The sequence below is a fragment of the Actinia tenebrosa genome, unplaced genomic scaffold (genome assembly GCF_029948245.1).
Source record: "Actinia tenebrosa isolate PJP-AT-01 unplaced genomic scaffold, QUT_ActTen_1.0 PGA_scaffold2__45_contigs__length_23673736, whole genome shotgun sequence".
NCBI classification, from domain to species: domain Eukaryota; kingdom Metazoa; phylum Cnidaria; class Anthozoa; order Actiniaria; family Actiniidae; genus Actinia; species Actinia tenebrosa.
Window position 1 is genome coordinate 17,694,298 of NW_028292579.1, and position 23,407 is coordinate 17,717,704.

At 42.0% G+C, this 23,407-nt stretch overlaps 1 protein-coding gene across 1 annotated transcript in view; it reads right to left on the minus strand.

The window, feature by feature from the left end:
- LOC116292490 (interferon-induced protein 44-like) overlaps positions 1-23,407 on the minus strand; it is a 32,475-nt gene that overhangs the window by 1,158 nt on the left and 7,910 nt on the right. The window contains exons 2-4 of the mRNA XM_089034460.1: positions 6,163-6,367; positions 4,761-4,907; positions 4,333-4,495 (exon numbers count right to left, since the gene is read on the minus strand). Of these exons, the coding sequence (XP_088890586.1) occupies positions 4,333-4,495; positions 4,761-4,907; positions 6,163-6,367 (515 nt within the window). The remainder of the gene's footprint in view (positions 1-4,332; positions 4,496-4,760; positions 4,908-6,162; positions 6,368-23,407) is intronic.

The window sequence follows — 23,407 nt, forward strand, 5'->3', positions numbered from 1 at the left end:
TACAATCATTCCTTTAGGTCAGGAGTGTAGTAATAAATATAATTAAGGTGATAGAATCACAATAGCATCATATAACTACTACATATACGCAAATAGATACTCCAAAAATAAAGATAAACATGAAAAGGCCTTAATAATTAAGAAATTAAAGATAACATGAGAAAAGAACAAAAGAGATGTACTCCTAATATACACAAAAAATATTGATAAATTGAAATGAAATGATAAACAAGTACAATTACTTCAATAGGTCAGGAGTGTAATAATAAGTATTAAATATATTACGCAGTGCCTAAAAGCGGAGCTCCCGATACGCAAGTCACAGGGAGCCCAATTTGAATGAATTCACTCAACTCACCACCAACCCCCTCCCCTCCCCCCGGGGGTAGTTTTTTTTTCTTGGAAGATTCTTGGACATAGTTTTCCATGGCCAACATTTTTAAATCTTTGAATTCCTGGTTAATTTTACTTATAAAACGAAAGATAACTACAAATAATCCAATACAATATCAGGTTTAGTGAAATTTACCTCGGATGTCTTTCATTGAAATCGAAATTTTGGAGATTTCCGAACTTTTATGGATAAATCAAGATTATGAAACTGACTTGAAAACTGGTAAAAAAAAGGTGAGCAAAATACATAAGCTTACTTTTACTTCTTTTACACTAATAACGATGTTTGGTTAATTATCCACATCAAAAGCTTTATGTTTTTACAAGAACAGTATTTTCATTCATAAAAGTCTAAACTATTTTTCGAAAAGCTTGAAAACATAAGCTTACTAGATTTGAAAATTCAATTTTACCATTTTTCATCTTGTTAACAACAAAAGTTTTTGAAAAACTAATAAGTTTACATTCATTTATACTTGACAAGAACAACTGAGACAAAATAGAAAATAACGCAAAATGCAATGCAAATACAAATGTCTTTGTCAGTAAATTGGCATTTGGAAATGCTTTTTAATATTTTCTTAGCTTTTGAAAGTGAAAGACAAGGTACCGCTCTTTATACAATAACATATCTCACAACAACACAAACTTAAGCTCATTTTTATAATCATGCACTGGGTCGAAAAGCTCAATAAACAGTTGAACATTTGGTGTAATTTTAAAACTTATTCAATATTTAGATAAATTATCTGTAGAAAGATATGAAATTATTGAATGAAATTCAAAATGAAAGTACTCTTACCATAATAACAAAACAGGTACACTTTTTTCGCACGTTTGTCATTTTAGTTCGTTGCTCGTTTGCCGGTAATTTTAGGAATATTATTTAGCTTTAAACTTTGTCAAAAATCTCTTGGATTTGTTTAATTGTGGAAGTCAAAAAGTGCTTTTTCAAATGATTATTTTATAACATGTATCAACTACGAATACTCTTACCATAATAACAAAACACCAATTACTTTTTTCGCTCGTTCGTCATGCTAGTTTGTTGCTCGTTTTCCGGTAATGTTGTAGCTATGTTATCTACACTAAATAAAACAAAATAGAAAATGTCCCAACCTCTATCTTCACACTGTGGCGAATTCTTTTTTTCCATCATTTCTTCAATAATTTTTTGTTTCGTCTTTACAATATTTACAAAAAAATGATAGTTAAAAAGCTCGTTAAAAAAAGTCGTCATTTTCCAAGTGACGTGTGATTTGAAAGCTCGACCAATCAGAAACGCGATGTACACCTGGCGGGCGACACTTTTAGCGTTACGCACAGGGTTCCCATGCGATGACCACGAAAACTGAGTTGCATAGTTTACCGTATTCTATACCTATGGTGCTCCGCTCGCGCGGCCCTTGGGCCCGCGCGGGAGCCCCGCTACAGTTAAGGTAAATATTAATAGAATGGCAATGGAATCAGTGTATTTTGCTAAATCATTATATCTTATTTGGGTTTTTCCCGTAATACGGGCTGATATTTTACGAGTTGCGAATGTACTTTTCCGAGTCCCGTAGGGACGAGGAAAAATACGAGTAATGAGTAAAATATCAGCCCGTATTACGGGAAAAACCCAAATAAGTTATTTATTATACGACATCGAAAATTAATATGTATTTGTCCCTTTTTGAGCGAGTTCATCAGTATTTTTTGAGTTTTCAAGGTCCGCACGCTATCTCAGAAAAAACGTAAACACAAGGAAACCCATTAAGTGCCTTTAATCTTATTGGTCAATAGGCAAATTACATGACAACTGACATGAAACTCGTCAAACTAGATATGATCTTCGTAAAATCACACTTCGCATCGATTCAAAATGAGTTTACTAACAATCAAAAGTTTTGAAAAGTTAGAATCATGAAGACGAATTCCAGCAAAAAACAAAAAGCTTAGTGAGTTCACTAGTTCTCATAGCTCATCGTCGCTGTTTAATGGATCAATTCTCTTGAATTTCTTCTTAAAACTGGGGGATGGTTCAACCGCCAAAGCATGATGATCTCTACCAAAGTTGATAGAACAGTTATTGAAAACAGCTCCATAAAACATGCTTTGATTGGATTCTGGCTGTTCTGCATGCTCAAATGGATTGGATGTCAGAGTACTGGAAAGTTGAAGCGGTACTTTAGGACTCAAGGCCGAATCTTTCGTTAGTTTTCTTCCTTCGATGTGCTCACTTAATTTGGAAGACATAACGTGCTGTTGCTCTGTTGACGCTTCTGAATAACTATCCAAAGACTTTAGGTTTCTCTGGCCAGCCAGGGCGATTATATTCAGAGGCTCTACGTTTTCTTTTCGTAGCGTTGAAATCATGGTTCTTCGTGCCGAGTGGTTGGTAAAACGGCCTTCAATACCGGCGGCTTTGCACATCTCTTTCATGAACTGTGCCAGCGAGTGCTTTCCAAGTGGTTGTCTCTTGTACCATATCTCTGATGATGGTTTTTGAATGGCTGCCAAGTAGAAAGGAGATTCTGATTTTTTCATTTCTGGTGTTACATGAGAAATGTACTCCTTGAATAATTTCACTGGACAACGACGTCCACCAGTTGCAAACATCTTAGGATTGAACGGACGATCCGGGACGAACTCATTTTCGCCTGTTCTAGTTTTGCTTCCGCGTTCCTTAATCCATTCCACGTACTCTCTTTCTCCATCTGTTTTGACTTCAAAGTCGCCGTATCTTACACGATGGTGCTCATCTTGTGCTCTCCAACCCAAGTAAACGGTGTTGTGAAACCAAACTGTACGCAGAAGGACTTGAGGATAATTGTTGCCAAGCTGTTGTTTTTGCCATAATATCTGAATATGGTCTGTACTCAGCCCCTGTGCCTTGTTTGGCTTCTGGCCTTTCCCACGCCTACGGAGCTCCTTTCTTTTGCAAGCCAAGGCTTCCCGAGAACGGTTGAATTCTCTATCCAGCAAAATGGAGTATTGTTTGCCTTGTTCTCTAAGGAAGCGGTCGATACTACGGAAATAGGAGGTAAGAGTATCTGGTTCAAATTCATCGCCATTTTGCTTGCGTACTTTTACCACAAAACAGGCTAGTAGTTTGTCCAGCTCATTAGGCGGTATCTCTTCAATTTTTCTTGTTTCTTTAATCGTTTTTGCCCACCTGTAGAAGACTTGTAAATCGTTATGTGTCTTTTTTGCAGTGTTTTTGTTCCTGTTTTCTCTTATGAATGTTGATACTTCATCTTCATCGGCGAAATTAGTGGTCTCGAGCTCGTTGTCCTTCTGTACTTCGACTGTCGTATCCTGCGGGTTTTCAAAAACTTTTAAAAGAACATCGTCATCTATTTCAAAATTGATGTCTAGGAAATCTAGGTCAGTGTTCGTGTCATAGTGAAGATTTAGGTCAAAATTTGGGTCACTTTCACCTCGAAACATGATGAAAAAAGTTGCGAAAAGTTGCGAGCGTATTATGCTAGTCCTGTCCCGGTTAAACCGGTTAAACCGGGACAGCACTAGCATAATACGGTGCCATATTTTGCGAGTTCTCTTGACCTTATAAGGTAAAATTACGTAATAGTCGTATAATAATAATCTATTATTATAACTATGTCTCTGATTGGTACACGAGAAAAAAACCAATGAAGGCATTAGGGCGATCACTGTGATGGAAATCATACATAAAATTAGCAGTAATGTACAAGATCATGAAATTTTAGAATATTGAGGCAAATGAAGAGAGGGTTTGTATGGTCTCTATAATGCCCCAAGGCCGTTTCATCCACTTCAGCTTAAGGCTTCGGCAGATAACATGGCTTTGTTCTTGATAATTTACGATATTACGCTTTACCTCAACCAATAATTGTATATTTGTAGCTGCGTGCCGCGACATTCGTGACGTCATCACCGGCGGACGTCGTGGTTAGAAAATATAATATTATTTACCACCAAGTTCCCTTCTCAGAGTTTTCAGTTTCTGTTTTACGTCATCGTCCATTTGTTCAAGCCCCTGGGCATTGATCACCATAGCAACACAATGAGCTTTGTCTTTTAGTTCAGGATGGGCTATGTAACCAGGCGTGCCTTGATTAATCTGTTCCTCAGAGAACTTTTGAACAAAAACAAAAAAAGCAAAAAATAAATTAAAATGCATTTAAAAAAAACATATTTTAAGCATTTCAAAGTTGAAAGACCTGAGGTAAAAGGAAAAAAAGAAAGAAAGCCCGAAAACACAACGCAACGCAATGTAGCAACGCAACGCAACGCAAAACAACAAGGACAACAACAACAACGACAACAACAACGACATCAACAACAACAACAAACAAAAACAAAGAACAAAAGATGGAAGAAAAGATGCAGTCAAAGCTAACCTTAAATCTATCTGGTACGTGTCCATCTATTGCCTTAAGGATATTCGCGCAATCATTTTCTCTATGTGGCTGTAACCCCATTGTGTCGCAGATTCTCCATCGCAAAGGTTCAGATTCATCTTTTGGTATTATCTTGTACATATGATACTGAGGAATAAGTAGATAAATGATATTGTTTACAATTGTTTGAAGAGAATAGAATGTAACTATGACATCACACCTTCGTCATTTGGCCCCATGCGAACAAGAACGACTTGATGCTTTCCTCCTCTACGTGAATGATCAACACCCTAACATACGCTTTACCATGGAAACAGAACAAGAGGGGAATGGTTAGGAAACCTATTGTTAACCGTCTTGACCGTGCACAATGTTTGATTTATGCTCATCCGAAATTGCAATATAAGTAAATATAAACTTTGTCTATGGGATTGTATTCCAATATTCAAATATTAGTAGTATTAGGAGTATTCAAATATCTCTTATGAATCTTAAAGTATTTTGAACTTGCAGCCAAAAGAAAGATTTTGATCTGTTCACTCAGCCATTGCCAACAATGGTAAAACAGTGGCAAAAAAAAAAAAAAAAGGATCGTGCACAGTCACGCTTGAAAAAAATTAACAAAGACCTATAACAAAAGGGTTTCCTAATCCTTCCCCTCAATAGATACTTACATGCCGACTCACGCCATCACCCTTCACAAAATATGTCTCTCATATGTCTCTCTCTTTCACATGTTCAACAAAGCTCACGACAATGTTGATCATAACATCGACTTTAATTCTGTTCAAGTTCTCGTCAAGACCTCCAAAAAATTCCCTCGACTCATCAAAGAATCCATCGAAACCTTCAAACGCACTGATAATTTCAACAGAGAAGATTCCTACCGCCTTAGTTCTACCTGGACTAGACTTATCAAGAACACTAGTGACTCTGACATGTCAAGCCCACCAGAGAAAAATAGACATGTCACTCACTAATCGCTTCATTGGCTCTTCTCACGTTTTGTCGTTTACATTATACGCGCTTCACACATTTTCATCATCATTCTGATGAAGGCTATCACTAGTTATAGTCGAAACGTCATGTTTTTGAAATAAATCCACGCTTTTTATTCGAATAAACCTTACATTTAATTAACCATGTTTGAACGCGAAAGCCTCAAAAGATACTATGATATCTGCTATTTGCTCATTGCCACGATATTGGGCACCTGAACAGAAAACCGAAGACTGAATATTCTCAAAATCTTTGTCAAAACCCTCCAGCCCCCCCCCCCTCCCCCCACCTTTTCCTATATGCCCCATTTCCTTAACCTCCTAAAACTCCCTCCATTTCCCACGCCGCGGAAATATAACACATATCATTATGACAATTTAGTTTATGTTAAAACTTGAAGTACCTCTTCTGTTAGGCTTACAGCCCTTAGACCAACATCAGCTCTTGCTCCGGCAACCTCTTCTTGAAATATGCTGTTAAGGCTGTTGATATAGCTTGATTTTCCTGCACCAATCTGACTCGTTAGAGCGATTTTAATATAAGGTATTTCTTGTCCATTTTTGGGAGGAAAACGAGTAGCAATATTCGTTTTAAGTTCATCTCGAATTCTAAACAAATACCGGCAAATTACAATAAAATGAGTTAGTTTATATATATATAAGAAAGATAAAAGACAAAAAATAGAAAATAGAAAATAAAAATGAAAATCAATGGGAAACGATACTGCAAGAGATCTGAAGTGTGTTCACAATAATATCAGCAGCAGTAAGGGGGACTCGCGGTCAATGTCAAAGATTTACGGGTTTTACAGGCGGTTTAAGGAAGGCGCCGGCAGCGGGAATAAGCCGCGCGACAAGTCCTTACTGCTGCTGTGTTGGGAATCAAAGATATCGCAAACGGAGGTTAAAATATTCCTTAGATATAGATGGACACCATCACAAGCATTCGTAACAAAACTGTGCGCCGACTGCGAACTCAGGTGTTGGATCGCCTGGATGCGGACTTTGCCTTCACAACGTTTATGGAGGGAGATACGGACGAGACGATGACAGAAGAAAGGGCTGAAAGAATAATTAACTTAATACCCGAAGGTAACTACCGGTTGGAGCTAACGTTCATAAAGTATTTAGACGGCGAGTGGATGATAGAAAAGGGGCGCAATCCTATCAGGGCGTCTGGTAAGAAGGACCTGTTTGTCTTAAACGAAAACACACGCCCGGGAGCATTGGTAGGAATAGACATGCTGTTCTACGAGGTTGCTTACCCGGTTACCGTAGTCATTTACGGTGCGTACGAGATAAAGACGCCAGACGTTAAGAAGTTGAAACCGATGCGACATCCCGGTAACTGCGTAGGGAAGTTAGTAAGAGAGTTCTTTGAAGACTCCTCTCGGGGCGGTAAACTGACTTTAAAGAGAAGAGAAGCCATCAGGAAATGGGAAAAAGATACTAATAGGACCGGAGGGTCGATAGACAACATCAAGAAGTTAGAAACGGCGCTGGAGAGGCGAATCCATGTGAAAGATATCACCAACGGCTTTATTTACTCCGGAACACACAAATATGGGGGCCGCGGTGCGCCTATAGTCATCTACCAGCACAATGGGCACGCCTGGCGCGAACTGCGGTTCCCAAGAAAGAAGGAAACGAAGGTCTATAAGAATTCTCCATTGGCAGAGTTAATCCATGAGAATTCCATTTGGTTGATGGATTCAGAAGGAAGTCAGTTTATGACGCAAGACGGCACTTTGTATCGACCCGAAATTGAACAACAGCGCATTCAAAGCGCCTGTGAGACCTTAGGGGAAGACTTCTCTGACGAGGTCCTTAGCAGTCGCAGCTTGGACTTCTTAGCCGCAAAGAAAAGAAATGGATGGAAACCTGCCCCAAAAGAGTTCGGAGACATAGCCAAATCCTGTGTAGAACACGGTCACGGTGGTCTGTGGAACATGGAGTACGACAAAGATGAGTATGTGTCGCTGGATATGAAACACTGTTACCCTGCAAGTTTTAAAGGTCTAGGGGATTGTAAGGAATATTACGACCGTTACGGACATCCAGACTCCCAATTCTTCCGCGTTTCGTTAGACGGTCACTACGACGCCCCAGCAACTGGATTCGTACGATTAACGTCTTGGAAATTTACAAAAGACTTACATCCAATAATCTATGCGTGGTACGGAAAGCACCTGCAGGAGAAAGAATGGATACCCATACCCCTATTGAAGTTCTTTGAAGAGCGCAAACTTTTAAAATACACAGCGCATGAAGCCATACTTTGTCACAGCGCCTTCACGCAATGGTTACCGGAGCATAACCCCACAGCGCGCGTGGTCATAGGTAAATTCACGCAGGGCGCAAAAGAAGGTGAAAAACATATGCAGCGGCGCCTAATAACGGACGAAGGTGAGCTAAGCTTCCTCATCAAGCGTGCACATGATCAAGGAACAATGGTATCCGTGGAGAAATGGGATTACCTTGTAGATGATAAACTACACAAATGGAATGCGCTGTGTTACTACCAAGACCATCGACCGCAGTATTACCACCTGCGTGCCAGCATGTTAGCATATGCGCATATTAACCTTCTCGCGATGTTACTGCGGTTTGACAAAGAGGACATCCCGCGCGTAGCTACGGATTCCTTGTACGTAAAGCCCGAAGTGTTAGAGAAGATGAAGGAATTCTACACCGAAGATGAGTTGGCGGAAAGTGGTCAATGGCGCGTTAAAGATGAGGAGATAAAAGCATGGAGAGCACGCGTGGAATATCACGGAGAAAATACTTGGGGCGTCGTAATGCCCACAATGAGGCCCATGCCAACCGTAAAGGACCCCATTTCCTACCAACGCTTCTCTTACCTCTATGGTACGGGAGGCAGCGGTAAGACGACGCGTGTGTTAGAACTCTTTCCTAAGATAAAGGTGCTAACGCCAACGCACCGTTTGGAAAGAGAACTCTGCGAAATGGGCCACGACGCTCAAACGTACCACAGCTTCTTTCGTTGGAATGGCCAAAAGTGGGTACCAGAAGCCATCCACGACATACCTCCGGTGATACTTTGGGATGAGATTTGCACCGTACCTTTGGAAATCCTCAAAGAATTCGTAGAATTCCTCCGTGGAAAGTGTCAAGTAATATTCGCCGGAGATCCCTGCCAGCCTCCTCCAATAGCCGGAGAAATGCCCCACGAATGGCTGAAAGATTTCGTAGACCATGCGGAGGAAATTAACACCGACTACCGCAGTAAGGATCAAGTAAGAAACCTGAAAGCGGAATTAAGGGGCCTTAGTGACGCTGAGCAATGCAAGACACTGCGCAAACGTGTACGAGCGAAGAAATACGAAGACTTCCTTTACACATGGCATCCAAAGGATCTGGTGCTGAGCAGCAAACGCGCAGCACAGTCTCGCATACAAAAGGATTTGCTAAATATACACCGAGAGCGCTTCCCTACGCATCCCGTACCTGTTTGCTACAAACCCCACGACACCCGCATGCAAAAAAGAGACGTCTGGGTACCTGGTACCGACATCCAACTGCAGAACGCGGTAACGCATGACAAAGCCTGGGTGCCCATAGAAAAGGTGGAAAAAATAACCTCCCATCCAGACTGGCGCTTGGGCTATTGCATGACAGTCCACAGCGCGCAAGGGCTCACCATAAAAGAAACCTTATGGATCATAGACCAGCGGCTGTGTTGGAGCAACCTTATCTACACCGCCGTAAGCCGCGTAGAATACGCCAAGCAGTTGAAAAGAGCCTGGGGTCCGCAATTGCGTTACGACCGCACCCCAGAAGACATAGCCAAAGAAAACATTGCCAAGAAACTCCTTCGCTACAAAAGACACGACGAAGAAAAAAATATGACGTTCGACCTATGCGTGGACGACGTCTATAAGAAAGGGGCAAGGTGTGCCAAATGTAACATACCTCTACTATGGAGGTTTGACCCAAATGACGATCAGCAGTTCTCCGTGGATCGTATCAACAACAAGCGCGGCCATTGCAGAGGCAACGTAAGACTGACATGCCTAGAGTGTAATCGGGCGCGTGGAGCAGCACTACTCTGAGTCTTTGGGGACTATGAGCAGCTCTTCCTTGACAAATCCACGACTTGGGCCATTTAGGTAATACAACACGGGTTGCCCTTCCTTGGTGACGGACTTTGAAATCTCATACGTTTCCAAAGACCAGTTAGGATCCGTGGCTCTCTTACTGCCACCTTCGAGTTCCCCCGGCTGATAGAGGTATCTGACCACTATGTCGCGGGGTAGCTTTTTTTCCTTCAGTCCGACCGCCCTCGAACTTCTGACGTAGGAGTTGTGCTCCACGTGTTTCTTTTTTATAGCATCCTTGGGTTTTATTCCCGTAGCCCTGGCCGCCTCGTTGTTCAAAGCCGCGACGACCTGGGGGAGCCTCTGAGTCCATTCCCTGTTGCGTTTGGAGGGATCTTCCAGCTCTTTCCAATACTGGTACACAAAGAGACGCTCGGCCAGGGTCTTATTGAATCTTTCGACGATGCTCTGACCCCTGTGGTACTCAGCTTCGGCTCTCCTAATCTTGGTGCTGTGGTCTTTCAGGGTCTTAGTAACCACGCCCATGAACTCTGTCCCCGCATCCACTTGCAGCAGCTTAGGCCATTTCAAGACGCGCTTATAAATCCTACCTAGGGCTTCTGCGACTTCCCCAGAATCCTTGCTGGTTATGGGTTCGGCGTCCTTGTATCTGCTTGCGATATCAACTACGGTCAAAGCGTATCTATAGGTCTTTCTTCTTACCTTGTCGTGCGGTAAGAAAAGCAAATCCGCCTGATGAACTTCATTGGGGGTATTTACGGTGAAGCTGGGCCTGGGAATGTACTTGGGCACGGGAAGATAAACCTGCCAGAGGGTTTGTTTTCTTAGCCAGTTCTTAGCCGTTTCTTCTGATACCCTGGCCGCGGTCGCGAGTTTCTTGATGGCCGACGCTCCTTTCCAATAGCCTTCAGGCCCATAGTAAATCCTTTTGAGTTTGTCCTCTACGCGGCCCATTATATGAATAGAATCGCGCTTTGCTTGATTCAAGCGAAGGATAAAACAAGATTGATCTTACGTCCGTTAAAATCCACCGTCTTTCCGTCCACCTTAATGGTGATGTTTATGCTTTCTACCAAATTAGACAAATCATAGCTTAAAGAAATGGGAGTGTATTCCACTGGGTCAAATGGATTACCTTTGGGCAGAAACTTGGACATAAGAGAAGACTTTTCTCCATTGTTGTAACTATGGACCAAGTCGCAATAGACTTCGTAAGAGGATGCGACTTTCCATTTCACAGGTATGGCTGTGTCGGTAATTGTCTTGCCCGAGGCACATAATAATGACCCCAATGGGTCAGACTTTCCAAAAGTTACTGAATAGTTTGGCATATTATGTTTGAAGGTCATTTCGTGCGGCAATCCTGTGGTGAGCGTATAACCGTGTTTTGCTAATTCCTTAGCAAGGGTGATTGGTGTGTAATGTCCATCGGGCAGCAATACGCCTTGATAATTGCCGCCGCCTTTATGCTCAGTGACCAAGGCATTGACTAAATTATACCAAGAATTGTACAAAGAGCAACTAACCAGCCTAACCTTATGGGCTTTAATGGGGGGATTCAAATAAGTGGTAAAGTTATTTTTATCGCTTTCCAAAAAGACGATCATATATTTCAGGAAACACAGTTCCCTTCGTTAGAGCAGATACGCCAAAGCTACGCCTCCCGCCAGTCCTGCGACTCCTACAAAGACCAGCTCGCTATCTTTTTGTTTCTTAGGAGGCTGGTAGTAATTCTTGAACTGAGGCTTTCTTAACCTAAAGTCGGGGTGTGCTTGCGCATAAAGTTTGAAGGCGTAGTCTGTGTTTTCAAAGTTCTTGTCTGCCTGCATTTTGTCTTGGTAGTTCTTGTCCAACCAATCCCTGTAAGCTTGTCTTTTTTCATTCCAAGCTGCCACGTCCCGCTGATATTTCTCCAGCGCTAAGTCGTGTCTCTTTCTTTCGGCGGCCAAATCTCCGCTGCGATCACCTCTAACTAATCTATCCAAATACTGACCACCATAATTAGCTCCAGTGAATGCTAAAGCTGCAATAACTCCACCTGCGACCACGCTAGCCATTATATATTAGAAAATCACAGGGATTTTCACGAGTTATGTCGTTGGCAGGTACTTTTCCTTTCGTAGGTAATCCTTTACCATGATAGCCCCGCCTACGGCAGCGGTCATCTTAGCAAAATTAGCGAAGCTCTTGCTTGGGTCTTCAGTAAAGTCTTCTTTGAGCACTTTCTTACCTACCCAACCAATACCCGCAACGATGGAAGTAATGATAGCTGCTTCTTCAACAGTTTTCAATAACGCGGTTGACATTATATTACAAAGCGAGAAGGTTATTATTCCATTTCAGGGATCTTACTTTTTCTAACAGCCGGTTCCACGGGTGCGTGCACGGGCGCGTGATATGTTGGCGGTTCTACTTTTGGCTTCGTAGCCCGCCATTGTAAGTAAAGGCTGCCTGCTGCTATAGCAACTCCTAACGCGCCAATGACGTACCCAGGATTAATGAAGGATTCCTCTTCTTTTTCCTCCACCTTTTCTTCTTTTTTGGCTTTGTTCTTTTTATTCATCTCCGCGAGCTTCTTACCGGCAGCGACTCTGCCTGGAGATTTAACCTTGGTAATCTTTTGCTCCTCTTGGGGCTGCTCTACCTTCGACTCTGGTTCACTCATTTATATCTAAGGACTTGAAGGACTTGATAAGTACTTGACTAAGTACTTAAGAACGACTTGGAAATAACCTGGGCGCGACCTGACCAAGTACTTAAGAGGCTGTGCACGTAAAAACCGACCGGTGGGGTCGGACTCAAAAAATCGATTTCCCTGATTTTTTGCTCATTTGTAGGGTTTTACCATAGAATAACCAGAATGTATTTTTTATGTTTTCATTGTTTTTATTTCCCAAGAAAATGAGCTCCAAAGTTCGACCCAGCTTGGAGGCTCAAATTAGCATCAATACAAGGGCTTCAAAACTCGTTGCGGAGCAAGGTTTTCTTCTTACATTATGAACAAATAAGCCAAGAAAACTTTATATCAATCATATGAGAACGATTTTGTGCAAACATATTGACCTTTTTCTCGATAACGAATTTCTGGCAAATTTTTGAACACAGTTTACTCGGCTCAACCTGGTTTTACCACTGGTCTTTAAATCGGAATATTTTAAAAGTGGCAAAGTTTCAAACCTAAAATTATACCAATTCTGATAGATCTAGCCCTATATTTCAACTTTATTGGAAAAAATTTGTCGGACAATGCAAAACGACTTTGCGAGGTTTCATTAAAGTTACTATATTTTGATCGTTTATTTAGCTGCCGAATCACTTCCGGTCTGTGAGTAAAATACAACAATTTACATATTTTGATCTCAAAAACAAGACAAAGTCACAAATAAATAAATTGTTTTGAGTGAATAAATAAAAAAGATAACTTAGGAAGAGAAATTGCCAAAGAATTACGCATTAGGCCTTCAATGACAGAAATTATAAACACTCACTGGCGAGACCACTGCCGTGATCCATTCTCCGTTGTATAAAAATCTCTCTCGACTACCACATCGCGAAGCAATTCCATAATAAAAAAAGGATAAATTTTGCCAGGAAAACATACGAAGTACTGAAATAGTAGCAGTAGCAAGTTAAAGTTAAAGCATGAATTCGTCTTTAAAGTTAAAGCATGAACTCGTCTTTAAAAATCATTTAGAGCAATGTCTAATGGTCTCTCTGTGCAAGGCCAGCAAACAAGTCTGTCTGAAATAACTGTGCTTCTAATTATCTTGGCACCGCGCGTGCCGCGAAGCTGTAGCAAGTCAGTTCGAAAACTGCTGACCGAAGGCTGAGTTAAGGTTTTCGAAGTTTGCAATGGCGACTACATGTTCCTTCAAAAACAATACTTTTCTTAGAGACTGTGGACCATCCCGTGGTCATACGGAAGTACTATTCTTAAACACATGTCGTGATGATGTAAAAGGTAATCTTCAGAGCTGTCACCTATCGCGCTCTGACTTGATAGAATATGAATTGATTTTCCAGAGGGCCGGTTTAGAAAACATATCTTCTGATGCAACAAAGACCTTCCGTGTTTGTCCTCGTCACAGATATGGACTGGGAAAGTTTTGGAGACCACCTAGATCATGCCAGTATCCAGCTCACAGTGGTTTGTCATCTATAGTCAAAGGACGCGATGTCATTGGCCAGGACATCTCGAGAGAAATTACCAACCTGTTTGGAATGACAGTTCCACTAGGATCACGTAATTATATCATTTGAATGAAATGCAGTTGTCAAACTATTGAATGCTAGTTTGTTGAATTACATGATTTACTTGCTATTTCATTAGTCGAAGTCATCTCGAATAAATTGAATTTATTATGGGAAACGACTAGGTAACAGTCTACTGAGGGGTGTGAGGTTTTGGGAGGGGGGTGGAGGGGGTGAGTGTGAGCGTGAGGCCAGGAGTGATTGGGGAGGGGGACGACCTTATCTCAATAAGTATCTACCTAAGATTGAAATCTATTGAATTGTTCAAAATTTTGACAGGATCACTCTATCATTCATTCATAAGGGTGTAAAATAGGAATTTATTCACTTTTGGCTAGCGGCATCGGAAATATCCCTGAATCCGCCCACGAAAAGTATGAAAAAAGCGGGTAGTCTGCAGAAATTGTGACACTCATGCAGTTGTCCGGGGGGGGGGGGGGGGGGGGGGGGGGGGGGGGCTATGTAAGAGACTAGCATGGGAAAAAGTGGGGGGGGGGGGGGGGGGGCTAATATTGGAAAATATAAGAGAATAGTATGGAAAAAGGTAAAAGGTGGGTGGGAGGGGGGCAAACCCCTCCCTCTGTGCGGCCCCTGAGTTCTTATAGAAAAATTTGCGTTTTAACAGCAATATGCTCTAGCTGTCGCAAAAAACACAAGAGAGAAGTCAAAAATCAACCCTTTCCTGCTTCTTCAGAGGATAAGAAAGAAATGTTCACCCCGGAGAAAGCAAATACCTATGTGCTACGGTAAGTTTTCGTTTGTTCGTTTGTTTTCTTTTTGAGTGTTTGTTTTTTATTTATTTATGTTTGTTTGGTTTGAAGATTACTCCTTACGTATTTACTGATCAATTTGTTAGGAATCGCCCAGGTTCACAGTATAGAGAAAGTTTTACTGGTACGCCAACGCCCATGAAAAGACGTGATCCTTGTTGGACACCTAGCAGCATGGCTGATGACGACATCTTGGAGTCAGAAGGAAATATCAACCAGAGCGTCGTAGACCAAGAGGTACTTGATTTGTACAACCAAGGTATGGCATCACTAGCATCTAAAATATGTCTAGATTTTTCACCACTGCAGTCTCGCACAAAAACCACATGGGAAGATACCAGAGAAAATCTTTGCAAGGTCTCGACTGATAACACGGCGGCAGAGGGAGCTGTTGGATTTGATTCGCTCGAGAAAATAGTAGATGATCTGGAATCTTTAGGGGCTTCAAAAACCTGGTGCTGTGACACGAAGAAGCTTCTGAATGAGTGCAAACGCTATCTAAAAACTGATTATTATCGAGTACACTGCCAGGATAGTCATTCATGTTGTCCTGATCACTGTCGTGACTACGCTCTAAGCGACGAAAAGGATAAAGCATTTAGTGCTACATGCAAGCAGACTCACAACGTTCAGTGTGACAAGTGCGACTCACTGAACTCAGTTCTGAAAGATGTCGAAAATCAAATCAAAAATCCTTCCATTTCATTTTACAGTGACGATCAGCAAGAAGACCTACTACATGACTGGAAAAAGAGTAAAGAGAGCATCTACAACTGGAAGTCCCACATACTTAGATCAATAAATCAAGAAAGTGCAAAGCAAAGGGTTCTTCAAAACCTGAAACCCAACGAGGCTTTGATAATTTTCGACTAGTGGGCAATGAAATTCCAGCAGATGAAATGTCGAGAGAAACAATCAGACTGGTATGGAAAACGTGGACTAAGTTGGCACATTAGTATCATCGTCTTGAAACCTGAAGAAAGTAGTGAAGATGTTGAAGTCCAAACGTACGCTCACCTCTTCTACAAGTGCACCCAAGACTGGTATGCTGTCCTCTCCATCATTGAAGATCTTCTTGGCTGGCTCAAGTCTAACATCCAGCCTTCAATATCTCACGTTTTCTTAAGGTCAGACGAAGCTGGTTGTTACCACAACAATTTCTTAGTTGCAGCTTTGCATGGTATCAGTGAGAGGACTGGAGTAACTATAAAGCGGTTTGATCACTCCGAACCACAAGATGGCAAGGACATGTGCGATCGCATATTATGCCCTATGAAGACGGCTGTTGGAACCTTCTGCAACGAGGGTCATGATATAAGCAATGCGAGTGACATCAGGACTGCTTTGCTCAAACGACCAGTTAAAGGAGTCTCAGCTGCCGTTTGCTCCGTTCAAGAATCAAACAAGACACTCAAGGTGAATAAGTTGGATTGCTTCAGTAAATATCACAATTTCGCCTTTGAGAAAGATGGTGTGCGTATTTGGAAATGCCATGGGATAGGATCAGGAAAGCTATAGTCTCTTATAAATCGTTGACGCAATTATCTCAAGAAGCAACGTCAAGTTGAGCAGCCATTTTTTAACATCAGTCAATCAAGAGCTCTAAAGTTGAAAGCCGAAGACCTATCAGAATCCAAAGAGACATCTCTAAACCTTCTTTGTCCACAGCCTGGATGTGAAAAACTATTTGCTACCTTTGCTGATCTGGAACTCCACATTGATGTTGGTGATCATGCTGAGAAAGAAAGGAAAGAGACAGTAAGTGTCTATGATACGATTAGAAAGAGGTGGGCGAGTAGATTCACTACCATGCAGATTGAAAGAAATAAGACGAGGCTTCAAACAAGCAGTACATTAGAAACTTGCACTCAAGTTCAGGGAACAGCAAGTAGTGTTGCGCAAGGATGGGCCCTACATAAAGTACGAGGTGGAGGAACACAATTTTCTCAAAAGGTAAGAGATTGCTACTTGACAAGCAAGTTCGACCTTGGCGAGAAAACAGGTCAGAAATGCGACGCAGACCAAGTAGCAAAGGATATGCGGAATGCAAAAACCGTTGACAACCAAAGAATGTTCAAGAGAGTTGAATGGCTGACAAAGACGCAGATCAAAGGCTTCTTTTCTCGTTTAGCTTCATCGAGGCGAAAAGGTACAAGAGTGGATGCAACACCTACCTCTGTAGAAGATGAAGAAGAGGAAATTAACGATCAGGAACGCTATGAAGTCATTGAGGAAGTGCTGGAGGAATTAGGCGTTAGACATCCTATCGTTTACGACGTTTACAATCTCTGTAAATATTACGAAGACGACCTCCTTTCTTCCTTTAATGTTAGTATGCTGCGATACATCTGCCGGCACTTTGACATTCCATTCAAGTCAAGAGATCTCAAGAAAGTTCTGTTAGAAAAAGTGGCGGGAATGGTCAAGGAGTGCTCTTGTTGCAACTGACTGCCGTTTTTTTTTTTTTCTTTTTTACGAATGTCTCATCTGTCAAAGATCGAAAACCTCATCAAAAGCCGCCATTGTAAAACGCCTGCAAGCATCTAGCAGTGCGGTGTCTCCATACCTCCAGTGCCGAGTCCCCGCGCGGTATGAAAAAGGTCTATTCTAATAGTTGTTCAGTACTAAAACAGTCACAAGGGCGGATCCAGGGTTTTTTGAAGGGGGGGTCTCAGGGGTAAATTTTGTGGGCAAGGGAATCCCAGTCGCATTTTTACCACAGGAAGCCCATTTGACCTCAGGAATGACAGGGGGGTCGCGACCCCCCCGACCCTCCCCCTGGATCCGCCCTTGAGTCAAGTGAGTTGCCCTAGTCGTAATAGAGCGTTTTCGTATGGCTGTGAAAAGCTCACGAAACGAACGCAGTGAAGACAGCGTTCCCAAAAATGAAAAATCAAGAATCACGTTCGCTGCAAGTCTTGGCTTTATCCAATCAAATACGGCACACATGTAAAAAAAAAAAAAAAGGCGGACACGGCCACTAAAGCGCTAAGACATGTAAGCGGTAAGGGCAAGACACAGCACTGAACCTTTCAGTAACAGTCATATGAAATATGTCCTATTGCCATTGAATGCAAACCTCAAACCTTTTGATCTCTCACTTGTCGATTTACTTAAAATTGCATTTCAACAGCACCCAATCTGGAAATTTAGTATGCTGGGATTTCCCGACCCCTAACTAACAAAAAAGAAAAAGAAATAGAAGACTGGAGGAAAAAAATTATTCAATCTAAAATCCTACTCAAGATAAAAATGTATTATTCATAAAATTTCAGTTCTTTGTTTGACTTGATCAATAATTTTATTTATCGTTACTGCTGCATAAAGTGGATTAAGTAGAACAATATGAAAATTAAAAGCTAGTATGGACTGCTGTAAACTTCGAGGGTAAAAACGTCAAAGAAAATGCCGGTTGGCACGCGCGGTGCCAAGATAATTAGAAGCACAGTTATTTCAGACAGACTTGTTTGCTGGCCTTGCACAGAGAGACCATTAGACATTGCTCTAAATGATTTTTAAAGACGAGTTCATGCCTTAACTTTAAAGACGAATTCATGCTTTAACTTTAACTTGCTACTGCTACTATTTCAGTACTTCGTATGTTTTCCTGGCAAAATTTATCCTTTTTTTATTATGGAATTGCTTCGCGATGTGGTAGTCGAGAGAGATTTTTATACAACGGAGAATGGATCACGGCAGTGGTCTCGCCAGTGAGTGTTTATAATTTCTGTCATTGAAGGCCTAATGCGTAATTCTTTGGCAATTTCTCTTCCTAAGTTATCTTTTTTATTTATTCACTCAAAACAATTTATTTATTTGTGACTTTGTCTTGTTTTTGAGATCAAAATATGTAAATTGTTGTATTTTACTCACAGACCGGAAGTGATTCGGCAGCTAAATAAACGATCAAAATATAGTAACTTTAATGAAACCTCGCAAAGTCGTTTTGCATTGTCCGACAAATTTTTTCCAATAAAGTTGAAATATAGGGCTAGATCTATCAGAATTGGTATAATTTTAGGTTTGAAACTTTGCCACTTTTAAAATATTCCGATTTAAAGACCAGTGGTAAAACCAGGTTGAGCCGAGTAAACTGTGTTCAAAAATTTGCCAGAAATTCGTTATCGAGAAAAAGGTCAATATGTTTGCACAAAATCGTTCTCATATGATTGATATAAAGTTTTCTTGGCTTATTTGTTCATAATGTAAGAAGAAAACCTTGCTCCGCAACGAGTTTTGAAGCCCTTGTATTGATGCTAATTTGAGCCTCCAAGCTGGGTCGAACTTTGGAGCTCATTTTCTTGGGAAATAAAAACAATGAAAACATAAAAAATACATTCTGGTTATTCTATGGTAAAACCCTACAAATGAGCAAAAAATCAGGGAAATCGATTTTTTGAGTCCGACCCCACCGGTCGGTTTTTACGTGCACAGCCTCTTAAGGACGACTTGACTAAGTACTTGAGGCGACTTGATCAGGTACCTCAGCAAGTGCTGCCTGGAAGACCTTTTCGACTTCTCTGTCCTTCTTGAAGTCCTTCCAAGACACCAGTACCTCCTTCAAGTCGACATGCTGAGCTACGTGAAGTGCCGCAGAGGCGACTGCCATTAACTTACCGCACTTCAAAGACAACCACCCGCAGGTTATCTTAAGTTCTTGGGCGATGACATAGTCCTCGCTAATGTCCTTCCGCAGTTGCTCCACGTCGTCTATGGGCAGCGCAAGTCCAAGCAATTTAGTCGCAAGTCGGATAGCGGAGTCTGCTACGGCGTCCGTGGTCTTGCTTGCAAGGGCGGCCTCGTACCTCTTATGGAACTTTTTAACTTCCTCTTCTGACAACTTATTAACCTGCTCATGGGTAAGTTCCTTGCCTATCATTTCTTTGCACTTCCCAGATGACACAAGGATGTTAAGTTGTTCCTTAAGGTTACTTTCATCTAACTGTGTGGGGACTTCATCTAAGAGCTGCTCAATCTCCATATACATTAGGAATCATAGATTCCAACCGTGTAGGGAAACCTCAAAGAGAAGATCATCTTGGAATGTTGGTGCGTTTTTAAATGCCGCATGTATTCGTGCAACTGTTCCTTACTTATCTCCCCTCCATAGTCGCTTAAGATGGTTTCCAGGTCAGACTTACTGGGCGTATAAAATACTACGAGAGAGCCTATGTTTTCCCTGAAGGGTTTAGAGACACTGGTAAGCTGCTGGGAAAGCAACCAAACGCTGATATTGTCATGCCTACCGCTGAAGGCGAGTTTGACGAGCTCGGAAGTGCGTCTTTTTACGTCGTCCCCACAGGCAATGTCATCCAATATGAGGAGCGTCTGCGTATCTTTAGGGAATTGCTTATGCCAGAACTTCAAATGGCTGGATAACTCGTTAGGGTCTAAGATATCTACGAAGAAGTCGTCGTCTTTCACTCCTATGCCCGTCCAGGTGCGGTTGTTCACGTAGGTGGGGCAAAGCAGCACTATGTAGTCAAAGCGGTATCTAAAGGGTCCTAATAGCTGCCCTACCACGAACTGGGTCTTTCCGCAGCCGGTGGGTCCTACTATCAGAGCGTTACAAGGAATATGGTTCGGATCCATTATATATACGATGGACCCAGTAGACGCAGTAAGAAGGATTGCCACCGACGCAAAAGATAAAAGAGACACCATAGAAATGCAAAGGGAGGAGATCGATCGGTTAAAAGAGCGCGTGCAGGAATTGTACGATGAAATGTGCGGTCTGAAGCGCGCAGAAAGGTTTGGTGCGCTTTTGACGATGGCCGGTTGGGCAAAAGAGTCCGTTAAGGACTTCATGCGATATCCCCTGTAGAATGTTAACAATAAGGTTAAATCTTTGTTAAGTATATGTGGAAACTATTTAAAAAGTGTCTCAGAATGTTGACAATAAGGTTAAATCTTTGTTAAGTCGCCCATAAGCTATTCCAAAAAATGCCTCAGAATGTTAACAATAAGGTTAAATCTTTGTTAAGGATGCCTGGAAACTATTTAAAAAGTGTCTTAGCTTTACTATTTTGAATCCCGCAAGCGCCCTTAAAAGGGGTACTTATTTTTATTTATTATTATTCATTATCCTTAATAATAATAAATAAAAATAAGAATGGGATTTGAGACTCTTTGCACAAACCCTACTTTACTATTTTAAGCCGCCTACTGACCATTACGGGCTTTCCAGGCATCCTTAATAAAGATTTAACCTTATTGTTAACATTCTGAGACACTCTTTGGAATAGTTTCCAGGTATCCTTAACAAAGATTTAACCTTATTGTCAACATTCTGAGACACTTTTGAAATAGTTTCTGGCTGTTAAGGACTTCATGCGGTATCCCTTATAGTGGTTATTAAATCCTTATTATATATGGAGTGCGTGCACTGCAACAAGGAGTTCAGCTCGAAGCAAATGTTAAAATACCACGTTGAAAAAAAGGTGTGCGCTAAGAAGGCACGCGAAAGAAGTTGTAAGGAGTGTAATCGCCTCTTTAGCAGCGCGCAAATGTTGGATTACCACGTGGATAACCGCGTTTGCCTAAAGAACGTATGTGAGCGCTGCGAGGAGGACAAGAACGACGAATGGCATCGACATCGGTGCCGCGGCAATTACGACCTACTGAGCGTAGCCTGTGAGGAACACGGCGACGTTGCTGCACGATGTTGCCCAAAGGAAACCCAAAGGAAGTTAACGCGCCGGAAGAAGGAAATCGACCAGCGCTTTGCGGAGTTTGACCTCGTAGAAGGCGTAAGGTGGGAAGATAGGGAATATTGGGAGGCAACTTGTGAGCGCTGCGGCTGTCAAAGGAGCGGTCAACATATTTGGCAGTGCCTCTACGACGGCCAAGGCGGCTTTAAAGAGTACTTAGATCGCTTCGAAGCTTGGCATGCCGGCAATGAGGCGGCAAGGAAAGCCCGTAGAAGTTAGAAAGGACCTAAGATAGTAAGATAGGGTTTGTGCAAAGAGTCTCAAATCCCATTCTTATTTTTATTTATTATTATTAAGAATATTCGATAATAATGAATTAAGGATATTTAATAATAATAAATAAAAATAAGGACCCCTTTTAAAGGTATATGCTAGCCTACGCAGCTGCCTTTCTGGGAGGCATTCTAATCGCCCTTTCAATATATGGACTGTATTACTTGCGAACTACCTGCCGACTGCATTACCCCTCGTAAGCCACCGATACCCAAACCGCGTAAAAAATACACCTGCCTTCATTGCGACAGGGTATTCTCCGAAGGATCCTTTGTGGGGCATTGGTGCTCCGCGGATCCTAAAGCGCAGCGGACTTTAGCAGACGCGCTTAACTACAAAGAGGAGATGGAGTGACTCTTCTTTCAATGTCAAACTTCCATCGGCCATTTACCTTACCATAGCTGCGTAAGTGGGTGAATTCCTCGCCCTGAATTACGTACCGCACGCAATCCGGCGCCCAAAGAGAATATTCCTTGCCTTCTAAGTCTTTGAGGACTAACCGTAAACGGTCGATGTCTTCGAAGACGACGTAATTTTTTATTTCGTATGCTTTACCGCAAATCAGGTCACGCCATTGTATTTGGTTGACGATCATTATATCTATGAAATATTCTTAAATGCGTTGCCCTTGTCTCCGTAGTCTTGAAGCGTTTGCAGCACCACCGACAGGGAATACGGATGCCTTCCGCGTAGTTGCTAAGGGCACGACAGATGACGTCATAATCGTTGCTAACCATGGTCAGGTAACCATTCGCGTCATACTGTGAAATTATCTTGCGTTGGTCTACGGAGAGTATGCCATTTCCTTTCGGCGTCTTTAATTCGATGCAAAGCCCTTCATACCTTAAATGCGCGTTCAGTATTAAGAGGTCGGGTTGACCCCTTTGATAACCCTTCTGCCAGCATTTTATGCGTTTGCTGTCAGAATCCTGCAATTCCCCTAAGCCGGGCGCTATGAGCATCTGTGGGTAGAAGCGGCGTATGTAGTCCACGACTTTCTTATGCAGGTCAAACTCATTTTCCATTTTGAAGACTAACTTGTTAGGACTATCGAACCGCCTTTCTATTTCATACTTACCTGTCTTTCTCAATGCGGGAAGAACGTCCTCGAGGACCCAATCCTGGAATGTCTCTGCCGTTGGCATCTTAGAGCTAAATATTAGTTGATACAACCCAGATTCGGTTACGTAAAGGGAATTAGGCTGTGAATACGAGGGGAGGCGATTCACCTCCACTCTAAGTTCGCTAAGCTTTACCTTATACTTTTCACGAACATGCACCTTAATTGCATCTTTTGGGCGTTCGTAACCCAACGCCAGCGCCACTTCCTTTGCTTTGAAGTATAGTTTATCGCCTTGCACTATGCATTGCAGTTTGGTTTCGTTGTTTTCGAATACGAGAAGCATTATATACCAACGATATTTTTTTATCAAAAGGATGAGCGAGTGGATCAATAGGCAACGCTCTTTAGCTGATTCATTTCTACGCTCAGTTGCGCGTCAGACACGACGAAGACGTAGCAGTTTATTTTGTCGCCGTCGCCCGCATCGGTGTTCTTGGTGCGTT